Here is a 21,505-nt window from a genome sequence, read left to right as displayed (position 1 = left end):
ATTGGAAAAGATAACGTATTTCAGCGTTGCACACGATGTGAGAAAAGATATAGAAATCTATCTACCTACATATGTAGATAGGTATGCATATCTAACTAAAATAAGCTTGAGCCTGACCTTTATTTTGCTCTTGGTTAAGTATTGCTGATAAGCCAATTATGGTATGTTTTGGAAAGATATCTGGAATGTAAACTCTTCTGTCCTATTACACTGTGATAATGTGTAGTGGCAGGCTGTGCTCCTTGCTGAACTGTTGGCACACCTACAGTGACCACAACTGTTTTTAAATAAGAAAATCAGGAGTTCTGTGTTTTGTGTATATAGAAATGTGGAGTAACCTGTAGCATTAAGATAATGAGTTTGGGGTGGGGAATGGAGAAATGCTACTTACAGTTTATTTTACACATGAAAGTATTTCACACATAGCAGAAATTGTTAGTGTAAACAAGTATCAATTAAGAGAACAAGTATGAGCATTGTTGGAGAATAAGGTAAAAGCTGTGATGTGAAAGGGTCTCTTGGGCAAAGACAGATGACTRACAGAAAAAAGATTTAAAGTAGTAGTATGTGCCACATTAGTAAGGCACAGTGGCAAGCAGTTGCATTTCATTTTTCTTTACTGACTATTTGTGGTTTTAAAACATTTTTTTTGCCAAGCTCATGTCTTCTTTTTGTTATTTTTAAAGAGATGAGTACTTAACAGGCTCATACACTAATGATTTTTAAGCTGTAGTAGAAAGAACCTAGGATATGAACAGTGATGTGAAAGAGATTAATTAAAATCAATGTTATTTCAATGAATACTAATTGAATTATTAATGCTTGGATCAGGGTTTTTCCCCACTTAGTGATTATTCAGCTTGTTGGCTGATGTATGCACTCCTGTTGATGAAAGCTGTGTCTCCATCTTGTTTTGTTGCTTTGTTTTTTTTTTCCTTCTTTCCTGCCCCTCATTCAGGGAATGTTGTAGATACAAAATAGGAGATAGGGACTTCTTAATAACAGATTTAATTTCTTCAGTACTGCCTCTGTTGTCTTGTCCAATACTAAGAACAATAGTGCAGTCTGTTGCAGAAGTAGCCTAAAAGCTCTTCAGATGCACCATGATCAAAAGCAGGGTGGGCTGGCATTGGAGCTACGGTGGGATGAATCTTTAGCTGTAGGTGGGAGCAGGTTGTCAGAAACTGCTGAAGACCTGAAGCCCTGACATTAACTATAACCGAGCTATAATTCTCTCTTTTCTAGCTAGCTAGAGTCTGGTCTTCAACTGAAGGTGCTGGACATCTCAAAAGTAAAGCAGTAGTGTTCCTGTCTTCAGCAGTATCTGTAGTTCTGTCAGCCTGGTGCAATAGGGTTTTTTCCCTTCACTGTAAATCATCAGTACCTATTATTTTAATTATTTATTACTACTGCCACTTATACTAACGGTATTAACCAATACTACTGTTTGCATTTCTGTAACACTTTCTGGAGCACTCCAGAACTTTACAGATTTGTTATAAAACTTGGCTTAGATTGGAAAACTTTTTGGGGGATAGCAAAGAAAATAAAAATAGAGGTTGAAAGGTAGATCTGTTGCCACCACAGATTCTGTTTGGAGAAATTTGGAGACAGAGTCATTGGTCCAGTGCCTCAGTCATAGCACTTCCTGCCCAGTGGACACAAAATCCTTCACTTTCATCTCTTCACATAATCTCTCTCTTAATTATCATCTCTACCTGATGGGACACTTAAAATACACTTGGTATGTTTAAAGTTCTGCCTAGATGCAAGAAAGGGTTTGTGAGAGTGCTTTATTCGTGTTTTTATCTCTTTCACTTATTCTATTTTTATTTTTCCCTATTTTCTCTCTCCCCCCACCCCCAGGATCTCCATCTCTCTCTCCCTTGAGCTGTATGAGATTTCTGATATATTGTGTAACAAGATTTTAGTGATATCTAGCCATTCATCTAAGTAGTTTTTCAGCACTAGTAGCAACTGAGGGAGGAAAGAATGTGACTTTTCTTCATATCAAAGGAAATAGTCTTACTCTATTTGTCAAAAGCACTGTGAACAGCTTGGTGCATGTATGAAGTCTCTTATAACTTTCTTCTGCTACTGTGGTGGAATCGGGTTAATCATAAGCATTGGTCAGTGGAAGGAATGAAATGATTAACATGTGGAACTTGGCATAATACAGTATCCAAGTCCCATATCTTTCCTGCTATAAATCTCAGTTCCCCACAGCCCTTTTCCCTCATTTCTATATAGATATTAGTTAAATACTGTCATTCTAGGCTTTCATCCAAACCTAAAGATCCCAAATAACTTGTTATTTAAATAGGCAATCCATACCTGAATATGACCTCTTTACAAATACTTCGGCAAAGAGTGTGAGTTACTACAAAAGATTTACCCCACTGCTTCTTGGTTAGATAAGACAAGCTGTTTAGGCATATCAGGGGTTCAAAATTCCTTTGTTTGAGTTTCTGATCTACAGCATTCCTTAGATTATGTTCTGATAAAAGCTAGAGAGAACAGATTGTTTGGATTTGACTTCTTGACCAGCTCCCATAAAACTAGTTTTCAGCTCAACCTCAAACCATTTTCACTCTTCTCTTGAACTCTTCTTTGCTAAAAGATAGGTTTTAATGGGTGGGACTAACTTTCTGTATCCATCTAACTATGGATTCTTCTTCCAAGCTTCATCTTAAGAATGATGGAATTGAGGAAGAGAGACTAAAGGATTCATCTTGGGGTAAGGGAACTTATTTTTTCCTCCTTCAGAGTTATGTCTCTCACCTTTAGAAGCCACTGTTCCCATTCTAATACATATGCAGTTCTCATTCAAATCTCTGATTTGAATTCAGTATATTTAATAGAATTTTAAAAGGGGGGAAGAAGAAGGAATCTTAGTCCTTCTCCATCTGAAGTTGACAATAGACAGGACCCATTTCATGTGAAATGTCTGGCTTGTATCTCAAGACACATCTTTATAGGATTATTTTAACTCTCTATGCTCAAGGAGGCTTTTTTCTTCATTCTTCTTTGCAGTTGGGTTGATAACGATTTCAGGCAGTACTTTCTGGCCTCTTCTGTGTCTTGTATTGAGCCTCCACAAAGAGGCAAGCATTTGAAACTTTGTGTTTTTTTGATAGAGTAATTCATAATTCAGGTCTACAGATTGTCCAGTAAAGACTCTTAGACTTAGGATTCATTCCAACAGGTACATACTTTCCTCAGAGAGTGCAAACATAGAGTGAATGAACGGTATTGAGCAATGTAATTCTCAGTGCATTCTTTTAGTAGACTCTACAAGAGAGAAGCTTTGAGATCCATCAATATGGTATTTGGATTCCTTGTTTTCCTATCTTTGTTGGTCTCCTGTAACTAAAGCCAAATGTGTTTAAAGTGTTTTATTAAATATTCTGTCTCTGGTGATTTTTTTCCCTCTCCTTTATTTTGGAAATATTTGTTATTGTTTTCACTTCTTCCCATTTGTGCTGGGTTGACAAGACAGTGGGTAGCCATGCAAGAGAACATAGAATTGCTTTCTTGCTTGTAATTTTATCGTTTCCAAGCTAGGATGGTGGCTCCATCACAGTCCACAGTGTGTTTATCTGTAAGAGTCCTTATTGCCTTGGAAAGGCAAGAAAATCACATTTCTCGTTAGTAATGGGAGGATAAATAAGTAGGAAAAAATTTCAGTTTTTGGATAGTTACTGGTGGAAAGAAAAAAAAATAATGGAGGAAGGAGACTTAGAAATTCCTGCACAGACTTTTTTCCTGAGAAATAATATTTCTAAAGTAATTTTAGGTCTTTTATGTCTCCTCAGCTATGGCAGAATGCCTGAGCTTTCAAGTGTCTGCAGTAACGAAAGGTGACATCAGGTGAAACCAGAATTCAACAGTGGGACTAATGGGATATTTCATGGGTGTCTGTGTCCGGAGCTTGGAAAGAGTAGGGAAAATAAGCCTACTGTGAAAGGCTAAGAGAATGGCAAGTGTCTATTTGAAAACTCTAGGTAAGGAAATTACATTTACCTTTCAAAGAAGGATATTAAAAGGCTTTCTACTATTATTTTGCAGAGGGGAACATGCTGTATAGCATGAGTTCATTGTCCAAAAGACCTGTTTGGACTTCATCTATTATTTTTTCTGTACTTGCTGTCTTTCTGGCATGATGTAGCTACCATAGAGAGTTGATAAAAGAAGTTAAAGACACTTAGTCATATTATTAGAGTGAATGAATGAATGTAAATAGTATCATGGTTTATTGTCTAGCTACTGATTATCACTGAATGGCGTCTTCCACAGCATTGAATCAATACTGTGAAGTCTCTGGGTCAGAGACTGTGAAGTGATTGATTCCTGGTGTGATTCCAGAGCTGAGGTGGCCAACAGAAGAGGGGAAAAGTGCTTAATGCACAAATGGAGGTATAACAGAGATGGAAAATAGGAAGTCAATGAGTAAAAGAAAAGATGCTCAATCTTCACTTCTTATAGTGACCTTGTTCCTGTTTAGAAATATTCTACACATATGCAACTGCCAAGTGGAGACTAGGTGATTCTGAAAAGATAGCATTTTGTTGAGTTCAGTACAAAATAGCGCCTTTTAAAAAGGTGACAGAAATTCTACAAGTGTTTCCTATATCAGGAGTCCAGTCAGATGAAATTGTGGCTCTTGATGACTCAGAACCTGCAGCTTTTCTGGGCAGTTTAAATCACTGGGRTCGTTTGGTCTTTTCCTTGAATAATTTGATACATTAATTTTTTGTTCCTGTTTTTCCATTTGAGTTTGTTTGATAATTATTTACTATTCATTCTTTTCTCTCATATTTTGTCTGGGGAACTCTTAATTGCAGATTGTACTTGGTAAGAAGTGGTGTTTTGTCTTATTTTTTGCTCACTGGTGTCAGTCCAAACACTTGTAGGAGTTTACTGATACCAGTACTGGTACTCGTTGGCAGACCAGTACACCAAACACCATCTCTGTCATTGTGCTCTCTTTCTCCTGTACCTCACTTTTAGATAGTTTTAGCAAGTTGTCTCTTAGGGACTAGAGGATGAGGTGAATGTGTTTATCCTCTTTGAAAAGGGAAAAATCTTCAGGATTAGCTTCCATGACAGCTCTAGTATTGCATCATTACTAACTATTCATCTCAAGTGCTTCTGAAGTCCTTCGATCCCTACTTGATGTTGCCAGGGACACTGATTCTGGCAAAAGCATTGCAAAATTTCAACTGTGGTAGCATCTAATGGGTCTGAAGAAGTATCCAGCTGCCTTCAACCAGTTCCTCTCAGGACCAATAGGAAACACTGCTGTTGCCACCAAGCTTTCTTATACAGGCCTATATCTTTCTGGAGCAGGGGATAGAAGAATGACATCAGGTTCACTTACCAACTCATCACACTGCCCTTAAGGAACTATTACAGCTCAACAGATTAATCAGATAGATTAATACTCCTGTTCTCTGGTGATTACCAGAGGTCTGTTTTGATGGCTCTCATTCTGGAACTTTTCCCATTGAAACCCCTTTCCATGTTACAGTAGAACTAATTAATTCTAGGGCAATACTGAATGGTTTCTTTCAGGTTAACAGTTCAGCTGGTTTATGTCTGGATGCTCTAAGTCCCACCGAGATATCTTGAACCAATTCTCAAGACAGACAGTGTAAGAAGGTCACCTTGCTACTGGAGGTACAAGCTTTTGAATAAGTGAGATCATAAGCAGTTGTAGTCTTAAAGGTTTATAGTTTTGAGTTGCATGATTTGTTTTTCTGCTGTGAAGATGCTGTGTCTGTCTTTTACTGAAGATCAACTGCATTTCTTCAGTAGTGCTTTCAAGTAGATACAGCATTCTTCTGCACAGGGATCATAATCTGCCATGTGTTAATAACACGTCTCTCTATTGCAGAAGTGACTGTGTTTCAGTGACCACCTTTAAGACAGAGTATCATATAATAAGAACTGAGAGGCATAAAGGTTGAGATACAGCAATGAAGAAGATACTATGGGAATTATGTGCAATCTTCAGTTAGGCTCTCTGAGCCTCTGTAGCAGAGGCGGTAATATATATTACATTTGTAGCAAAGTCAAAAATAAACCTGTCTGTTTCTGTGCTTGTCAAATAACCAAAACCTGTGTTTGTCAGATAATCAAAATTATCACTGCATCCTAAACCATAAAATTTTACATTAACATTTTCTGTTCCTGAGTGGATAAGACATAAGAGTTGAATGACATATGACAACATCTTTCTAAATAATTTTGATTTTATACTGAATTGCCTGTCTACACATACTCAAAAATTGTAAACAATGGTAGAAGAAATCTAAAGTTTGGCAGCTTTTTGAGAGCCTATAATCTGCCTTTTTTTGGTATATTTTCAATTTGTGTTGAAAATACTTTTCAATGCTTTATTATTCTCAGACCGTATACCCTAAAGTTTTAAAACTTAGTTGTACCTGTACAGTGTTGAAAAATAGCTTTTTAAAAATGTTATTAATTAGGAAAAATTATCCTTTAATTAGTCCCAGGGGAAATGCAATTGTGGAAGACTTTATCAGTGTGCCTAAGCAAACAGATTTTGGAAGATCCAGTTTGGTAAGCTGCTCTCTTGCTTGCTAAACACCAATTCAGGAAATTCCAATCTGTCTTCAGGGTAGGCACATTCCTACTAGAAAACACACAAGGTTTTGTAGTGCTTTATATGCTTATTTGCCAACTCAGTGCTGTGGTACTTAATATTGTGAAGAATGAACTCTCCAGAATTAGGCACTTGGTAACCTTGAACACCTCTTTGTTCTCTCAGGTTTTGTGCTTAATTGACTTGCTACTTATTTTTGAATGCGTATTATTATTATTATTGTGCTGCCATTAATAGTTTTATTTCTCATTCTTTTTTTTATTGAAACATGCTACATGTCCTGACTTGAAGCTCTTAGCATATTTATTCTGTATTAGATACTAGGCTGGCAAAAGCCAACCCCGAAGGGACTCTGCCATTTCCAGTTGTGTCTAAAATAATCTCTATTTTGCTGTGAGCAGGGACTGTCCCCAAAAGCACTGAGTTTGATCCTTGTCTAGTGGAAAGTAGCTCAGTATTAGAGTGGTTTGATGATTGTCATAACTGAGGATTGACTGGACAGGATGGCCTTGGAGAAGATGAGATATTTGAACCCCCAATTCAGACTGTGGAAATAAGGGTATTCTCTCAAGAATTTAGACAAACTAGTGAAAACTAAGCCTCTTCTAATCTCCAGTAGACTGATAGCAGTATTTCTATGTTACGTAAATGCTGAGGCAAGGCAGGGTCCATTTTTGCCCTCAGTGTTGGGAGCGGGCAATGTATGCTAACCGAATCCCTTCTCAAAATAGCTGAAACTTGTATTCCRGAAAGAGCTGGGATCATTTGGCAAAGGTGGTGACACTGTTCCTTGCTTTGCTAATGATCTGTTATCTTTTGCTAACATATCATCCCATGTTTTACCATATTGCAGGTCATATGTCCACTGTACTGATTACTGTCTTATGTATTTCCTTGAGTTAGTCTCCCTGTTCCAGTGTGATCCATCCATCTTCTTTGTTCTCACAATCTAAAATGGCTATAATCCAAGAGAAACTGAATAATCTCCTAAATCTTCTGGCAGTGCTTTCAGGAGAAAAAGTCTAGTCTTTGTATTTTTAGTATCTGGTTTCAGATTGTAAGGGATATATCAGCACAATATAAGATCTGATGGGGAATTCTGCACACAGCTGATCTGAGGTACTGTGTTGTATTTTTAGAATGATCAAAAGTTCTTAAGTGATTTATAGAGTAATTTGGGCTGGAAGGGACCTCAAGTTGGGTTGGAAAGGACCTCTGGAGGTCATGTAGCCCAGCCTCTTGCTCAAAGCAGGACTAACTTCAAAGTTAGATCAGGTCACTGGGGGCCTGAGTTGAGTTTTGACAGTCTCCCAGAGTGGAGGTTCGCCAGCCTCTCRGGGCAGCCTGTCCCAGGGCTTAGCAGCTTTGAGAGTGGTGTCTGTACGAGGCTCCTCTCTTCAGCTTGGCTGCTGAAACTCACTCTGCTCTTTCAATGGATGGAGCTGCAGCATGGTGCATTTTACCTTTTATTGCTACCTCACGCAGAGGAAGAGTGAACAGCAGTGTAGGTAAGATTTGCAGTGTATAATTTTCACTAGTCTTTTGTCRTTTTGGAGTATATGCACAGAGCGATCGTGGCACAGAGTAGTGACATTAAGATACCCCTAACTCGGGCTCAGACAGGATTGCTTCTATTGTTCCCTTCTTGAATGGACATTAAAGGAAGGATGGAGACAAATTTGTGAGTAAAAATGAGCAATGGTTAGTTTCTGAAGAAAAATGACAGTAGTGAAACATATTTAGTATGGCTAAGAGATTGTCAAGGGAGGACATTGTTTATTTGAGGTTCTTGAAAGGTATAGACATCAAGGAAGAAGAGAAATTCTTTAGAGGGGGACATGGGAGTGTAACTAATGGATTGGGAGAATTAATGGGATAATAAAATAATTAAGAAAGGAGAAATTTCATCTGAAGCTGTCAAATTTGACATAACTGATAGGAGATGAAATTTCCTAGGTTATACTTGAAGAAGAATTAATTCAAGAGGTGTCAATTGGCCAATAAATCATTTCAGTTGGAATTGCAGAAGAGGTTTGTATCTTCCAAAAGAAAATTGTGTTTGTTTTTGTATGTGAAAAGATCATGGTACAGTGTGCCAAACTGTATAAATGTTGGCAGCCAGGTCTCTTCGAACAAAGACTGTTTCCTCACTTTAAGCACAGGCATCTTATGGATTATTGTGCAGCGAGAGTTTAATTTATGTGAGTTGTTTTCTCTGTAGTTTTAAAATGTGATTCCCAAATCTTCTGTTTCTCTTATTTTGTTTGTTTTCTTTTCTCATCTTCTTCATTTTTCCCTGGCTAAAATGAGAGGAACAATCATGAAAATACTTCGTTAAGGACCTGGAGTGTGCCTCTCTTATCTCATTTCTGTGCATCTTTACTTCTCTCCCTTAGTCCCCTGTCTGTCATGTAATGCTTGCACTTAATCTTTCTTTTCTTCCCTTTCCCTGTCATACTCATGTTTGCCAAGAAAAAAAATAAGTTGTGTGGGATATGGGATGGCTCTTTTCCTCTCTAATTTTTGGACACTTTATTCAGAAGGGTTGCAGTTGGTTTCATTCTGTTTCTGCTTTTTCAGCTGAAAAACTACGACTGAGCATATCTGCAAGTATAATCCCTAGATTTTTGTTGTCTGTGATATTCTGCAGCACAGATAATGTTATAAATATAATGTTACCACTATCAGTGAATTAAGATTTTCAGTACTGTTGTTTTAGCTTCTTGTGCATATAGTCTTTCTGCAGTTTGTGTTACAAGCCCAGACTTTTGACAAGGGAAGGGCTGAATTTGCCACTAACATATATCAAATCACTTGTTTTGTTAGTATCCACTACTTCTGCAAGGAAAAGTAATTTCCAGTCTGTTTTTACCTGGTATTTTTGATTACCTCAATTTGTAGCAACTCAGAGAGCCTGCTGGATTTTGTGGGGACTTCTGTATTTGCAATCAATGTTGGGGTTACCATTAAGTAGCCAATGAGACTGCTATGAAGTGGGAGTGACATTATCAGTCATCTTTCCTCCTGTCTGGACTTGCAAGTAAGGGAAGTACTTGCACTTGTCTGAGCTAGTCTGGGAGGTTGTATGTGTACATAGATRAGAAATTACCTTTATTTATAGGAGGAAATCCTTCTTCCCTTTTGAACTGGCAGACCGAGCAAAACCGTTTCAGTTCTCCTTTAAGTAAATGTCAGATTGATGCCAGTCTTGCCTCAATCAAACCCTAAAATAGTTATTACTGAAAGACAAGGCCATTTCTGTTCCACTGGCAGCTTGGCCCACTTGGACATGACTGCAGCTATTCCTTCAAAGTTCCAGTGGAAAATTTTTGATTTTAGCATGAACTGGAGGTTTAAAAATATTGATTTTTTGCAATTCCCCATTGTATTAGTAAAAGTAGGGCCTGTGCTGGTTGCATGTTGTAGCAATAGCTTACTTTTCCTTGCTGTACAATACAATCTGTGCTCTTCTGTGGCATTCTCTTCTACTTGAAAAGCTTGACACTAAGTGGATATATATTTTTAAATATAGACAGGAAAGCTATTATTTTTTATTTAGCTTTTACTGTGTAATGGAATTTGTGACAAGGTTATTTGCTTCAATATAATTTTGTGTACTGATTAGTGTTCTTTGGAAAGGGCCTTGAGGCGTGTTGCACGAAAGACGCTGTATGAGTAGGGAATGGAAGGGTAAACGACCTTCATTTAAATGCAGTCAAGTAATCATTATCAAAGTTTTAAGCAATTTGAACTGCCTAACAGGAGGTATGATGATAATAATTGCCAATGTCCTTAAAGGACAGCTGTACCCATTTGATCACTGCCACATGCTTAAAGTTCATAAAAGGAAAACCACTTTTCACAGTCTCGAAGCAGTATCTGAAGATATCTATTTAAACAAAAGCACATACCACAAAATGGATGTTTTAAAGCTCGTTGCTTGTAGCACGACAGAATTTTATCACATGCCAGTGTAGGTGCCAATACCAGAGGCTTGAGTAAGCTAACATTAGTTTAAGAAAAAGAAAGAAATACAGTTCATTAGTATTGAAATAGGAATAGGATATGCGCAGGTAGCACATATCTAAAGCTGACTGGTTTTGCCACACTGCTGTCTGGAGTACTGGGCTCTGGAGCGCTGTTTTGAGCTTAGCCTTCAGTGAACTGGGGACAAGCCAGTCAAGTATGCTGAGCAACTTAGTAGAAATGTATATTTATTTCTATTTACTCCCTACCCTACCCAAAATCATCTTGGAGTATATCCACAAATAGGCATGTGCAGGCAGAAATGGACTTCTTTGCTTTCTGAGATTTGTAGAGAGGAGCTGGCTCCAGTTTGGGAGGTGTTGTCCACTCATTAGTGTGGCTCTGCACCAAGTTAATATTTCCTGTCTTTCTCTTAATGTCCTTGTCACTGGCTTGGTCCCACCAGTTTTCGATGGGCCGAGAAGAGCTCTGTAGCCCTTCTGAGATGGGTATATAAAATACAAAAGGGCCTAGGGAATTGCTGAGTCCAGTCCCCTACTGTCACTATATATTATTGTATAAAATAATCGAGCTATGTCTTAACATGAACTAATTATTTTTGTCCTTCAGGACTCTGGTTGGCTGTTCAATAATGTTATTGCCCTGGGAGTTACAAATCTTCTAATTTGCAGCATAAATTTATTTATTGCTAGTTTATACTTATTTGTTCTCATGCCAATGTTGTCTTTTTGACTTAAATAGTTTATCTCCAGTGATTATATTTTTACAGAGGAATGCTTTTCCTATTCAGCCTGGGCTGGGTAGAGCAAGCCAACTTCTTTTAGTCCCTGTGAATGTAGACTTTTCGTTCCCAATGTCATCCCTGTAGCCCTTCTGTTCTTCTTCCAGTTTAAATTAATCTTCCTTGAAGAAGATCAGAATTGCAGCTCTTCTGAGGTTTCACTGTGTAATGGCATTAATACTTTAATATCTTGTCTGGAAATATTTTGCCTGATTATATTTTGTGACTGCATAAACTGTTTTCATGTTTACATCCCATTTGTTGGTGAAAGTCAATCTTCTGATCAGCTTATATCTTTCACCTTTTTTCTTTCCCTTTTCTTTCCAACTGATTAAGTTTGAACTTGTAAGGTTTTTTTTTCCACTATTAACTTCTGCTTTGTAATACTACTTTCTGTTCATTACCTGTGTTTAAGTGGAATGTTCTATTTTTCCTGTATGATATTTTGATTTTCTTTCATACTTATGTTGCCTCCTAGTTTTGTGTAATCTGCAGATTTCCACTGTATGCTGCTACTTTTTATGTCATACTTAGTAATGACTATAAGACAGTTCTGCAGAGTAAGCTTTGAATAACTTTGTTACCAAGCTTCTTCCAGTTCAGTAGATTCCCTTTCAATACTGTCTGCCATTATATGCTATTAAGTAGTACCTTAACTAATTTACTGTTCTTTTACTATCCTATATGCAGAAGTGCAATTAGATGATTTCTACTGAATTTCCTTGCTTTAAACTCAGCCATATTATCAAAGAAATGTATAAAATTAGCTTGGCATTAATGACCTTTGATAAACCCGTCATGAACTGTATTCCCCTTTTCTGCATTATTTCCTTATTCTTTTTAAGCCTTGAAGTTGAACTAATAGAAGAACTGTTGTCTGGATCAAGTCACTGCTTCTGTCTCCTTAAATATTGGTGACACTCTCCCACCTCCATCCTGGCCATGTCCACTTATAATCTGGGAGTTTTACAGCATAAATTCTAGGACTGCTCCAGCACACTTAAACTTTTTCTATGTGTATTATTTTGGTGTGATCAGACTGTTATCCAGCATATCCCTTTTTATTTCTTCATGGTCTATAACATCATCAGACACCCTTTTCTGTCTATTTTTGTTTTTCCTAAAGAGCACATGCATTTGAGTATATGTGTTCCAGCCCTGACTGCTTGTTTCAATGTATTTTTGCTTTCCTGCAATGGCTCATTCCACATCTTGCAGTACTTCAAACTTTTCCATTTTGTTACTCTGACTCTTTGCATTCTTAGACAAACTTTAATAGTATTTCTTACTGATTGGATCTAGTTATCTAATTAGTCTATTCATGAACCATGCCATCTAACTGATGATTGTTCTCATGAAAATTAGTGCTTTCTTCTAGATGTCCATCGTATTTCCTTCTCTGGTCTTTAGGCCATTATTGTATCCTTGTTTTTCTGATTTCCCTCTTCCTTTGAATCAAATCCAGATGTGTAAACTATATGCCTATCCCCAACAGTCTGTCTGTCTTTTTTACTTTACAGCTAATACATGCATCAATATGCACTTATTAACTAAGAAGGAAAAGGAATCTCAATAGAAATTTAGGGAAAAGTGAGTAGATGCAATTTTTATTGCAGAAGTAACATTCAGGATTTGTCTTTCTGGAAGGGAGTCATCCTCTCTTTTTGGCAGTTCTTTCTTTCTCTGTTTTGGGTATAATTTTTAAATGAAGTAAATATAGCAAAATCCATGCATGGATATAGCACAATTTTATCATGGTAAAAGACCTCTTAACCACTCATCTCCTGGATGCTCATTTCTGTGGTATTAATCTTCTCTTTTATCAGCTGTGAGGTTGAAGTGAGTAATGTTGAAGAAAAACTGAAAATTCTTAAAGAGTACCAGCACTGACAAAAGTATGCCTCTAACAGAGGTATGAAATTTTGAGTTCCACTAAAGTCTTCTGGAAAACTTGGAATATGACTCACTATGTTTTAAATTGACCCACCATATATCTTATGCATTAAAAAGTGAACGTCTGAATAAATTGAAAGTGTGCGCTGATATTTCACTGTCATTACTAAGTAACTTGATAGTGTCAGTGGCATTCTTAGAAGTCTTACTGCTCCTCTGGAGCCTCCCAGGCTACATCTACCCTTACAAACTAAACAAAGTCAGGACATGGGCTCAAGCACCACTAACATCCATACTGTGCCACTTCTCCTCAAGGCTGGAGAATGGGACCTGGCCCACTTTATGGGTTAGTATAAACCAAATCCATCTTATTTCTTGAGAAAAATGGTATCTGCCAAGTAAGTTCCCAAAGTATTCCCCACCTCACCCCCAGCAAGGAGTGAGAAATGTTTTTTTCTTCTTAATTAATAAGAATGACTGAGGATAATCATGGTAGATGGGAAGGGTTTTGGTGATGAAGATTGAGGCCTGAGCTGTTAAATTTCCAAGGCTCCAGCCTGCTTGGAATCAATTATTCTGAGTTACTGCGTAGAATGGGGGRGAAGAGTTAAATTATTTTGCTTTGAACCTTCTTGTGAAGCAAACCAATGTCCCAGGTTCTGTATGAGAATCATGGGTTCATTAGAAGTAGGTATGTCCTTTCCGCATCCCTGCTTGAAGCACACCATTTGTAGTTTTACTTCCTTCTGTATGCCGGCAATTATTCTCCACAAATAGTTCTATACCAGAGTGTATTCTCTGCCCCTATGCTTACAGGCTTTACTCTGAGAAAAGTGCTGCCATCCTCTTTCCATCTTCAGGCTTCCCTTTTCTGATCTTGCCTTGTGGAAAAGCAGCCTTTTCTAAATGAACAACTTTTGCGTGGAGAGGGAGGGAAAGGGGGAATACTTTTGAGTGTAGGTTTAGGTTTAGAAAACCATCACAATTTTAGGATGTGTCTTTGAACCAAATAAATTTTGCTTGAGCCTTCTGAGATTTTTCTCACCGCTGTTACTCAGTGAAAATGTGTTTATAAGATCATTTTAGCATCAAAACACAACTGCATTTAATTCCACTGGATTGCACTTTTGTTACTTGGAGCAGACTTAGATGCTTATATCAGCTCTGTAGAGTTCCAAAAGACATTTAAGAAACAAATATCATAAAACAAACATGTCAAAATAAAAATGCAATTCTAAGTCAAAATGTCTTGTGGTTTAGGTTGAAAAAAGCAAAAAGAAAGCTAATAGAGAAAGAACTTATGTATATTTGTAGCCATAAAAGAGAGTTATTCATTTTTCTAGGCCACAGTTGTACATTATCTCAAAGAACAGGGAAAGAAAGAAATACTGTCAAGCATGTTTTCATAAGGACACCTTTTTTATTATGATATCTAACTAGTAAACTAAGAGAGTTCAGATGCTTACAGTGCTAATACAGATATTTCTATGAGAACATTGCAGAAAGCAAACAGATAACTTAAGTAATGCTCAAATTCTTTGATTCCACCGTTGGGTATCTAATTGTTTCCCCATGAGAGAATGGCATAAACCAAAAGCTGGCAAATTGTAGAAATGGAAAGCAAAATTTTAAAATAACAGTCTATGTAATACCATTACAACTTTCTTTTCCTTGTGTGCTCCTGTATTTGGGGATATTTATATTGGGGAACTACCTGTTACATTATTTACTAGCTTTGTGGCTTCTGATACACTTAACAAAATTGCAAACAGAGATATTTACTGGATAGAGATTAGATAGAATAGAATTAGAATTTGCAATCTTTTCACCATTCTTTATTAAATTACATATTGTTATGACACAACTATTACCTGTGCTTCATTGTACCTACCAACTATGAGAATGACCTTGCTTGGAGTGAAAATTCCCCCAATTTCAAAATGAGTAACAGTCAGTGTTTTTCCATGGAAAGCTGGTGATGATCTTGAGTAGTACTGTTGACTACAACAGAAATTGTAATTGCAAATTATTTCCTTACTTGCACAGGAGAGGACTTGCTGTGAAATATTTGAAATGTTACATATGGACTTGATGGTATTAGACATGATTTTGATTCTATAGATGTTACCAAAAATGTTGAATGTTGATAAATGTTTCATTTGACACATAAATTACTTTGTGGAAAATAAGGCCATATGTGTGATGATCTTTTGCTGATGCTACAGCTGTGTGGTAAGAGTGAAGAGAAGTGTAATCTTTGATTTCCATGTTGGCAAAAGCCTTTCATTGACTCAGTTGTACTGTGAATAGGTAAGCTGTGCCTTAAACTGATATATATATTTTTTATTAGAGAGGTGAAAGTGAAATTAAGCACAGTATTTTTCCTGTTTAAATGGCTCCTAAAGCTACAGTTACAAGCTAGACGTCCTGGAGCAGCAGACAAGTCTGTAGAGTTGCTGTGCATGAAACAAGTTACCTTATTTAGCCACATATTGAGACTAACTCCCTCTCTTCCTTGCATGTGGTATTTTAGCTAAGCACTAGCTTAATTTGAATACACAAAATAGTAAACTGCTATCCCTTGTAATCAATTGTACAGAGACATTTAGTCAATGCTGTTTGGAAAGAATAAGTTCAATATATGCTGTCATACATTAATAACATCTAAGTTATTTTCTGGACCAATTACATTGAAGTGTTCGTGTATACTTCTCTCTTTTGAAATATCTGAGAACATATTCCTTTAGAATACATCTGATCATTTTTGTGATAGGCTGGATAGTGCACAGATGGCTTTTATGTGCGAGTGGGCACATTTTATATTACTTAGAATAAACAAGGTTACATCTTAATAATGCTTTAATAAGAGTTTCATTGATTATGTGTCACTCCTGTTAGTTCATGGGAGTTTCTATTAAGCATTTACCTGGGTGCATTTTCTGTCATTATGGCAAGCTTTCAATGGTTGCGTCTCATTCATTGGCTGTATTTAGTATTATTTTTCTTTTTTATTTTCATTCATCTGTAGGATTCTGTGTTATTTGTCATGGAAGTTTACAATGGTAATGGGAATATTATGTTAAAAATTGGAGTGAAATTTGTGCTGTTATAGATTATGGTAATACATGTGTGCTTGTTCGTTGAGCTTTTTTTCTTTTTTCCTTTGGCATCCTTAGCCATTTCAAAATACAGCATACAGTGCAACAGTTCTATCAGATACTGTATGTAATGTGCTCACATAAAGCTCTCAAGACATAAATCTTCAATGCAAGGGAGTTGCTTTGTACCACAGGCTTTCTGTAGACTATGCTAACTATACAAGCTGTATCAATCTGATAATTTGAGACCAGAGTTGTGGAACGTTACAAGTGCAGTGCTGTGCGAAAGGTGAGATCTCTGTATTTGAAGTTTACTTGAATTGATCTATAAAGTTATTTTTAGAAGTTACATTCTCATAACATCTACATAACCTGGTTTACTCTAATCTGATTTTTCCAAGCTTTTTAAGCACTGCTGAAAATTACTTTAGGGAATAGATTTGCTTTCAAACTGTGTTTTCAGAATAAAGTTGGGGTCATCGTGTTCCTTAAGAGATTGGCTGAATGCCACTAATAGTATGTTGTGACTGTTTTTAAATCTGACAGTTGGCTACAACACACTCGAGTAACTTCCAGCTTTATTGTCAAGCCAAGGTACGGTTTCAGCAGAGATGCTATCTGGCATCCATAGAAAATATTATCCTCAATTAAATGTAAGAAGCACTTCATAATTCTTTACAGGCTTACTCATTATGTTATGCCCTGTATTTGAATTAAGTTTACAAAGAAACATTTTGTTGTAAAATGTAAGATTATAGGATTGTAGCCTTTGAGGAGGGACATAAATATCAATAAATAAGCAAAGTCTGTGYAACACATTTAGCATCTTGGTTATAAAAGGTGCTTTAAAATACATTTTTTTGGTTAAAATAATTAAATTCAGCTAAGATCCCTTATTAGACTAATGGCTAGAGCTGGAAATGTTGAAGAAGTGTTTGTCCAATTATTCCATCTAGTTTAAGAAAAAAATATTCATTATCATTACTTTTTGTGATTTTTATGATGGGGCTACATGAAATATCATGCCTCCTCCTACTGCACTTCATGGCCTGGACAGGAAGTTGCAGGGGGAAGTCCCTTCCTAAGAAAGGCACACGTGTCATATTTACACTGCTAGTGCTTCTGGAGCTCTACGAGAAAGACTAACCATCATGGGCAGCAGCAAAACTTAGCTTCCAAGAGGGAATAAATCTGGATGGAGTCAAAGCGTAATTCTACGCTGGCATACTCCTGGCTGCTGAGAGGTGCTAAGCGGAGCACGCTACCAATGCAGAAAGTATCTCCCAAATATATATTTTAAAACAACTCTGGAAGATCATGCCACTGTGCAGGCAAAAAGCCTTTGAGATCATCTCCTCTCAGGCAGCTCTGTTTCTGCTCAGCATATCTTATTATTAACTGAAAGATAACTAATYGGATAATTTTTTTATGATACGTTACTTCTAAAATATTAACACTTGTTTAACTGTGGGCAATTATATTCTTTTTTCCTCTATATTTTGGACTATTAATTTGCCATTCCAAATTACAGAAGTTTACACTGCTTAAATCACATTTTTTTTTCTTTTTCCCAGCACAGGGGAATTGACATAAAGGGGATGATGCTGGAAGACAATTGGCCTAATAGTTCAGTCTAATAGCAAACTACCATGCTCTACTGTTGTGTTTTTAATCTTGTGAATCTGAGTTGTACCATGTACAGCTTCAAAGCATTAAGCTTTTGTGAATCAGTTTATCAAGCTCCTGAACACAGGAGGGCTTTGCAGGAATAGAGAACTTTGTAGGGATATCAAGAAGACTTTTAAGATATTCAGGCACCAAAAGATGCAGCTATAGGTCCCTAGTAAGGTTTTGAAAATCGCTAGTTTGTATGTTGAGGGCATACAATATCTTGAGTCTTCAGTAGCCATGAGCCAATCCTCGCGTGGAGGTTGCACGTATATATCAGACCTGATGATATAAGTAATGGGCTCTTTTATTCTAAGGGACAGTCAAACAYGGACCACCTGCACCTAGAGATAAGGGAGGGAAGCTGCACAGCAAGGCTGCATGGGTCCATGGCTGAGCCTGGCTTGTGGTGGTGGTGGAGCTGGGACCGAACGGCCACAAGCTGAGGGAAGTGCTTGTGAGGGTGATGAGGGGCAGTGTGCTGAGCGAAGAATAATTTGAAATCATTTGAAAGTCTGCCTTACTCTTCTTGCAGAGTGGAAGTTGTTAGGATATGGTTTCTCACCTGACATGAGTTAACGGCAGAGATGGGGAGTCTGTGCACAAATCCAGCAGGTCGAGGGAGGTGATTCTCCCCCTCTACTCAGCCCTGCTGAGGCCACATCTGGAGTACTGCATCCAGTTCTGGGCTCCCCAGTACAAGAGGGATGTGGCACTACTGGAGCGAGTCCAGTGAAGGGCTACAAAGATGATTAGGGGACTGGAGCATCTCTCTTATGAGGAAAGGCTGAGAGAGCTGAGCCTGTTCAGCCTGGAGAAGAGAAGGCTGAGAGGAGATCTTATCAATGTGTACAAGTATCTGAAGGGAGGGTGTCGAGAGGATGGGACCAGACTCTTTTCAGTGGTGCCCAGCGACAGGACACGAGGCAGCAGGCACAAACTGAAACACGGACAATTCCATCTGAACATGAGGAGAAACTTCTTCACTGTGAGGGTGACAGAGCACTGGAACAGGTTGCCCAGAGAGGTKGTGGAGTCTCCTTCTCTGGAGATATTCAAAACCCGCCTGGATGCAATCCTGTGCAATGTGCTCTAGGTGACCCTGCTTGAGCAGGGGGGTTGGACTAGATGATCTCCAGAGGTCYCTTCCAACCTCAGYGATTCTGTGATCCAGCTATGGCTCTGCAGGACTGCCTCTGGTTATTGTGTGCAGCAGTAACGGCAAAGACGGTCAGACCTACCGTATAACAGAAATATATTAAAATTTATAGCTTTTATTTGTAAACTCACAGATCATGTGCCACATTGTGTAAAGTGTGATTTTTTTTTTTTCCTTCCCCTGGTTTAATGTTCAGAGTTAGTGTCATCCTAATTAGTTTCCACTGACAGAATAAATATTGTTCCATCTGTGCACTATTACAGTCAGTGACTGAAGGTTTGAAACACATGAGCAGTGGATGTCAAGTAGTCTGAAAAGGGACTGGAAAGCAACTCATTTTGGATTATTTTGCATATATCACCATTCAGTAGGAGGTTAGGGGAGCAATTCTCATCAGCACTGATATCATCCCAAAATTATGCCAATTTTTTTCCCTTTTTTTCAGCAGAATTTACTTGATAATGATTATGAATACTAAAGCGAAAGGATTTCGTGCGTTATGACAACATGGAAACATTAGGCCTATTTTTTTGCATGTTTGCAAATGTGTTTTAAGGGAAATATTTGCTATCGTATTGCTGAGATTGGGCTAGATGAACTAATATCGTTATATATCAGGCAATTCTGGGACCAAAGGCAGAACAACTACTTGGGAATCTCACTCCCCTTGCACGTACCATGTAAAATAAAATGCACATTTATAGAAGGTAACTTAGTATTTATTTAAGCCTTAYTCCTGGAAATTTGTTTTTCTGTGCTTAAAGCAAATTAAATTAAAGTAAACACTGTATTTAGAGTTCATCTTGTTTTTTGTTTTGGAGGGCTTTGTAAAACCAGTCAGGCAGGAGACAGACACAGTTCTGTGCTAAGAGTGTAGTTAGGTTCTGGCTGCTGGTCTGTCTGACATTGAAAATATTTCTTGTGAGTAATAATCCTTTACTTAATGTTATGGCATTTTTCTGCTCAACTTCTTGTCCTTCTTGTACCTTGATTAAACAAATTAATTTTTACATAATTGGAAATCAACGCAGTTCTTCATGAAGATGTTGTTCAGTATTTAAAAAATAGTCTTAAAAGAACATTAACATCTCAACTATTTCAAAAGAGGCAAATCCCAAGCAACATCCCTAGGAAATGCTGTAGGCTATATAAATCTCATTACCTCAACTCTTTCTTAGTTGAAACAGGATGATATCTTATGATATCTGTGAAACGTATAGCTGAGTATATCCCTGAGTATCCGAAAATACTCAGTACCAGTATATTACATTGTCAGAAATAGTCCAGTATATGTGAATGGGTGTTTCACTTCAGATCTCCATTAAACTTTTTTTTGTATTCTCAGCAATATTAAAGTTGASGTAGTTGTAAATATTTTGTTAGTAATTATATAATGAGAACTCTTATTTTGCATAAAAATTATTATATTTAAAGAGCATATATTCAGCTATTGAAAGCAGCTGACAATAACAACTTCATTTTCAAAGGTATAGAAACCTGTGCAGAGGGGTTTTTTTTCATTTTTTTCCTATGTAGTTTAAATTATCACTTATAAAAGAAAAAAGACCCAACCACTGTTCTGTGTTTATTAACATATGGAGAAACAGTACATTTCACTTTGCTTGAGTACATTGGTTTTGCTCTTAAAAGCAAATACAAAAACCATTATAGACAGAGGAAAAAGCAGTACTTACTGGGAATTTAACGATTCAGCCTTCTTTACTGGAAGCTGGTGTTATTCTTTTATATAAATTTTCCTTTAGAGATTAAATTACATGGCAATTTTAAGGAACTAAAACTCATTAAAAAAATGGCCTTGGAGAAGTGTTATTCTACACCATGTTTAAATAATTAGACTTCTGTCTTATTGAAATATATGTTCTTTGGATTTAAAAAGAGATAAAAGCATGAATTTTGGCATGATTAGGAAATTATATTGTGTCATGGTGAGATTGACTGATAGGTAGCTGAATGAAAATGAACTAAAAGGCTTGTAGAAGGAGATGCATATTTTACTATTGCTTATACAAACATTCCGGTGCTTTCCTGAGGTACAGGAGAGTTATACAGATGCGAAGTATCTTTCCTTTCCTTTCTTGGTTTGTGCATTTCACCATCTTTGCTGTGAAACCAGTTATAGACAAACGAATAAGCTCACACTGAAATAAGAGAGACCTTTAACAATTTCACAACCATTTTACACCAGCTTTACACCAGAAACAAACAAGCGACAAATGAAAAGCCACCGAAACTATGTATGTGCTAAAAGCACTAGCATTTAATGCTGACTA

At 37.2% G+C, this 21,505-nt stretch overlaps 1 protein-coding gene across 1 annotated transcript in view; it reads left to right on the top strand.

The window, feature by feature from the left end:
* The window catches only part of FIGN (fidgetin, microtubule severing factor), a 96,869-nt gene that overhangs the window by 52,364 nt on the left and 23,000 nt on the right, over nt 1-21,505 (top strand). Inside the window, exon 2 of the mRNA XM_026091184.1 lies at nt 2,683-2,737. Within this exon, the coding sequence (XP_025946969.1) occupies nt 2,683-2,737 (55 nt within the window). The remainder of the gene's footprint in view (nt 1-2,682; nt 2,738-21,505) is intronic.

This window comes from Apteryx rowi, unplaced genomic scaffold (genome assembly GCF_003343035.1).
Source record: "Apteryx rowi isolate R43461 unplaced genomic scaffold, aptRow1 scaffold_121, whole genome shotgun sequence".
Lineage (NCBI taxonomy): Eukaryota > Metazoa > Chordata > Aves > Apterygiformes > Apterygidae > Apteryx > Apteryx rowi.
The sequence above is the reverse complement of the archived record's forward strand: the minus strand, read 5'-3'. Positions and strand labels throughout refer to the sequence as shown.